A 4393-nucleotide genomic window follows, 5' to 3' on the forward strand; every position below is an offset into this window, starting at 1 on the left:
AAATCTTCGTACTCCCCAGGAGCATGATTGGCACACCAGCCATCCTTCTGCTGTGGACTTCATCCCAAGGCACTTGCAGTACCTCTAGCTCCATGTCCTTTTCAGACAAGAGAGGGACGCAGGAGCAAGGTTGGCAGCTGAGTGTACAATATCCAATACAAACAGCAGGGATTCATCAGGAGATGACACTGGCACAGACAGAAGTCTAGCAGTCTCACAGAAAGCTGCCACCCTAACCTATATACTCAACCCCCAAAGGAGCCAAGCAAGCATGTTCCTGTTCAGTCAACACCTTTAAGGAATAAAACAGCATTGCTGGCACAGCGGACGTAAAGTGGTGATGGAGGCCTTCACTCTCATCACATCCTGAACACAAGGATTGTTAGCAGACTGGCTCTTGCTGGCTGGGGATGATGCCCCACCCCACCTCCCTCTGCTCCAAGCATTTTTCCAAAGTCCTTTCAAACATGGCATCCAGAGAGGGACTCAGGGGAAGTAACCAATCAAACAGATAACAGAAATAAAAGCCACAAACCAGATTTGGTGTAATATTTTACAACAGCAGAAAACAAACAAACCCAAATACGAAACATTAATGACACACTAACTATACAACCTGGGGAAGAGGACATGCAGAGGCTACACGTACAAGCTAAGTCTTTACAGCTGACTGCTGAACTGGCTGACGTTGTTGTGCTGGTGACAGGACTAGCAACTGTTGTATCTGGAGTTGTAAGCCCCAGGACTTACTTGCAGCAAAACATATAGGACACTTTTTATCTTCACACAAGAGTAGGAGGTCACTCCCAGTGTTCAGTCATCAAAATGAGCAGAGGTGGATCTTTTGCTGGCCTCACTGGCTTTTTCCAAAATGCTTGTAGTTAAGCATCAACTTACAATATCCCTTAATTTCTGGGTGAGAAAAGGCGCCTTCAAAGGCAGAGATGTGGATTTCCGTCAGTATGAATGTCAGCTGTGGCTCTAATCATGCCACAAGAGTGATACCAGCAAGCTAGCCGAAACTTGAGAGATCTGTCCTTTATCCTTCAAGGCTCTTAGTTAAGACCTTGTTCCTAGAAAACAAATTTATTCATGGATTCATTCATTTACTTATGTCTTCCTTCCCCACTTCACTCTCCCTCCCCCACCTCTGATAGAGTCTCGGGTAGATCAGGCTTGCCCAGAACTCCCAATCATACATCCCAGTCTACACTACATCAAGTGCTGGGATTACAGGGTGTGTCCAGGGACCAGAACCAGGAAAAGGCACCAGAATTTAAAACACACATTCTGAAGGGAATGTATGCATGAACCTTTGAGTTTGATCCCCAGCACTGCATAAGCCAGGCCTGGGGGCAGACCTCCAAACCCATGCTCAGAAAGTGGAGACAGAATAGTGAGAGTTTGATCTAGGTGAACCTTGGTTCCAAAAGTAAATAAAAACCTGTTAGTGTGGCTTAATGGCAGGTAGGAGGCAGAGGCAGGCAGACATTTTGGCTCCAAGTTTGAGATTAGCATGAGCACGATCTACATAGAAAGTTTTAGACTTGTAACCACTCCTTGGAAGTATACTTACATGAGCAAGATAAGGAATATTCAAACACAGTTAATTAAAATTAACCTTTCCCTCAGGTAATTTACAGGTGCCCAAAGCACTGACCTATGAACACACTTGGGGCACAGCATGTTGTCCTCCAGGTGTGGGGGTGGAAATGTGCAGGCCGGCAGCAGGAAGAGGGCAGTCGCTTTCCCCTTCTTATCAGGTACCCAGGCTTGTCCAGCATGGAACTGCAGCCGAACCCAACCACCTGAATTTGCAGGAAGGCTTGTCCCGTGAACCACACACCACATTTCCCCTGTGGAAGCAAAGAGATAGATTTAACATGAACACACCACAGTTTCAGGTAGACGATGCTTCTCTGAAATGCCAGCCAAGCAGTAAGACTGGAAATCCAACCTTCATCTCAATCTATCTTGTTACCTAACAAAAAAAGTATACAAGAGACCTTCAGGTTTTAGAGCTATGTATAGGTCAGTGGTACAGTATTTGCTTTAGCCTGAATGAGGGATTCCAAACACATCACATATATACAAAATAAAACTCCCAGAAAATTGCTGAGTGGTTTAATCCCAGCATTAAGGAGGTAGAGGCAGGCTGTCAGGTTGAGGTCAGCCTGATCTACAGAGCTTAGTTCCAGGACAGCCTGAGTTAAAGAAAACAAACAAAAAACACCCTACAAAAAAAAACCCAAACAAAGGCTGGTGAGGTGGCTTAGTGGTTAAGAGCACTGGCTGCTCTTCCAGAGGTCCTGAGTTCAACTCCCAGCAACCACATGGTGGCTCACAACCATCTGTAATGGGATCTGACGCCATCTTCTGGTGTGTTTGAAGACAGTGTAGTCCATAAAACAAATAAATAATTCTTAAAAAAACAAAACAAAAATCCCAAACAAACAAAAACAAAAAAGTCCCTCTCAGAATATCAAACATGTTTTCACGAAATAGGGTCTAACCGTGCAACTGTGGTGGGGCCCTATAAGTTATAGATCTACCTGCTTTTGTCTCCCTAGTGCTATGATTGATTCCTGACAATAAGAAGCACTCTCAACCTCTGAGCCATCTTTCTAGCCCGAGATTCACCCACATCTATCAAGCTAAGCATGACTTTCCTTTATTGTATTTCTTTGCTATTCTTACAAACACAAACTCCCTTATTATTTTGAAAGTCTCATGTAGCCTGGGTTGAATTCAAACTCCCCATCCTCCTACTCAGACACGGGGATCATAGGCTTATGACATGTTTAGTTACGCTTATTTTATTAAGAAGAAACTGTAAATTGTTAACATCAGCAACTTAACAGATGCCAAGAGATCCCAGTCTTCAGCCTCATACTTCAAATGAAAAATGTAGGAAGGAAGCACACCAAGCGCATGGCTTCTTGCTTGGTGAGTAATTTGAAGTTATTTTTAAAGCGTGACTTCCTGGATCAACAGTCTCATTATTGCCTGAGTAGCTGATAAAAATTCAAGGTAAAAAATGTCGTTTGCCTGTGCTATACTCAAGATTCTTTCAGGCAATTGTAGTACATACTCCAGCACTCAGGAGGCAGAGGCAGGAGGATCCATGAGTTCCAGACCAGCCTGATCTACAGAGTGAGTTCCAAGACAGCCAGGGATACACAAAGAAACCCCATCTCAAAAAGACAATGAAGATTCTTCTCAATGCAAAGGAATACTAGTTCTCAGTCAGGCCCTGCCCCAAATGGAACTCAGAAACAACAGCAGGGGTGAAGGCCAGGAATCACTGGTGGCTGTGACTGATTCTAACCTTTGACTTCCGATGTTGCACTGGACGACACTGCCTCGAACTTCTTAGCATTAGATGCAATTCTGGCCCAAGATGCCAACACTGCCTCAGAGGCGGGTGTAGTCACAACCGTGGTGCTGACTTCCTCATAGAGCATAGGAGGGTCAATGAGGGCAGGTATCTGTTCTTCAGGTACAGTGACAATTTCAAGGGGAACTGTCACCTGAGATTCTTCCCCTGGTTCGGTCTTCATTTTTTTGCGAGATGTCTTCAACCTGGCATCTTTGGCTGAGTCAGGAACATTCAACTTGGGCTAGGGTATTATAGATAATGGGAAACATAAAGAACTGACAGCTCAGAGGGTAAGGCACTCATTGTGAAAGACTTGAGTTCGCATCTCCATAATCCACATATTAAAAAGCTACATGAAGCCGAGCAGTGGTGGAGCGCGCCTTTAATCCCAGCACTTGGGAGGCAGAGGCAGGTGGATTTCTGAGTTCAAGGCCAGCCTGGTCTACAGAGTAAGTTTCAGGACAGCCAGGGCTACACAGAGAGACCCTGTCTCGAAAAAAACAAACAAACAAACAAAAAAGCTACATCAAGTGGCTCACATCTGTAATTTCATTCTAATGCTCCTGTAACAGGACAGGAGGTGAAACCAGAGACTCCTCGCCACCTAGTTTAGTATATCTAACAGCAAGCAACAGAGACTATCTTAAAACAAAGGAGTGACACCGAGGGTTGTCTTCTGACCTCTACAAACTCCCTGTAGCACATGCGCTCCCACAGGCACACACAAAGAAAACTGTGAGCAAGGTGGTGGAAGAGATGACGCAGCAGTTGGAAGCACTTACTACATTGGTTGAAAATGTGGCTTCTTTTTGAATGGTGTGTACACTATTATAACTCTAGATACAGGGAATTCCATGCCCTCTTCTGGCCTGGGAGCACCAGAAGCCCATGTAGTACAGACACACACATGAAAGCAAAACACTTATATAACCTACAGAGAGAGAGAGAGAGAGAGAGAGAGAGAGAGAGAGAGAGAGAGAGAGAGAGAGAGAGAGAGAGAGAGGAAGAGGGAAA

At 44.8% G+C, this 4393-nt stretch overlaps 1 protein-coding gene across 1 annotated transcript in view; it reads right to left on the minus strand.

Annotated features, from left to right (window-relative positions):
* Positions 1 to 521: 521 nt before the first annotated feature.
* Positions 522 to 4393, minus strand: part of Dppa4 (developmental pluripotency associated 4) — a 9191-nt gene continuing 5319 nt past the window's right edge. The window contains exons 5-7 of the mRNA XM_028755608.1: positions 3329 to 3620; positions 1661 to 1856; positions 522 to 1073 (exon numbers count right to left, since the gene is read on the minus strand). Of these exons, the coding sequence (XP_028611441.1) occupies positions 1040 to 1073; positions 1661 to 1856; positions 3329 to 3620 (522 nt within the window). The 3' untranslated portion in view covers positions 522 to 1039. The remainder of the gene's footprint in view (positions 1074 to 1660; positions 1857 to 3328; positions 3621 to 4393) is intronic.

This window comes from Grammomys surdaster, unplaced genomic scaffold, assembly GCF_004785775.1.
Source record: "Grammomys surdaster isolate TR1022 unplaced genomic scaffold, NIH_TR_1.0 126066, whole genome shotgun sequence".
In the NCBI taxonomy this organism is placed as follows: Eukaryota; Metazoa; Chordata; class Mammalia; order Rodentia; family Muridae; genus Grammomys; species Grammomys surdaster.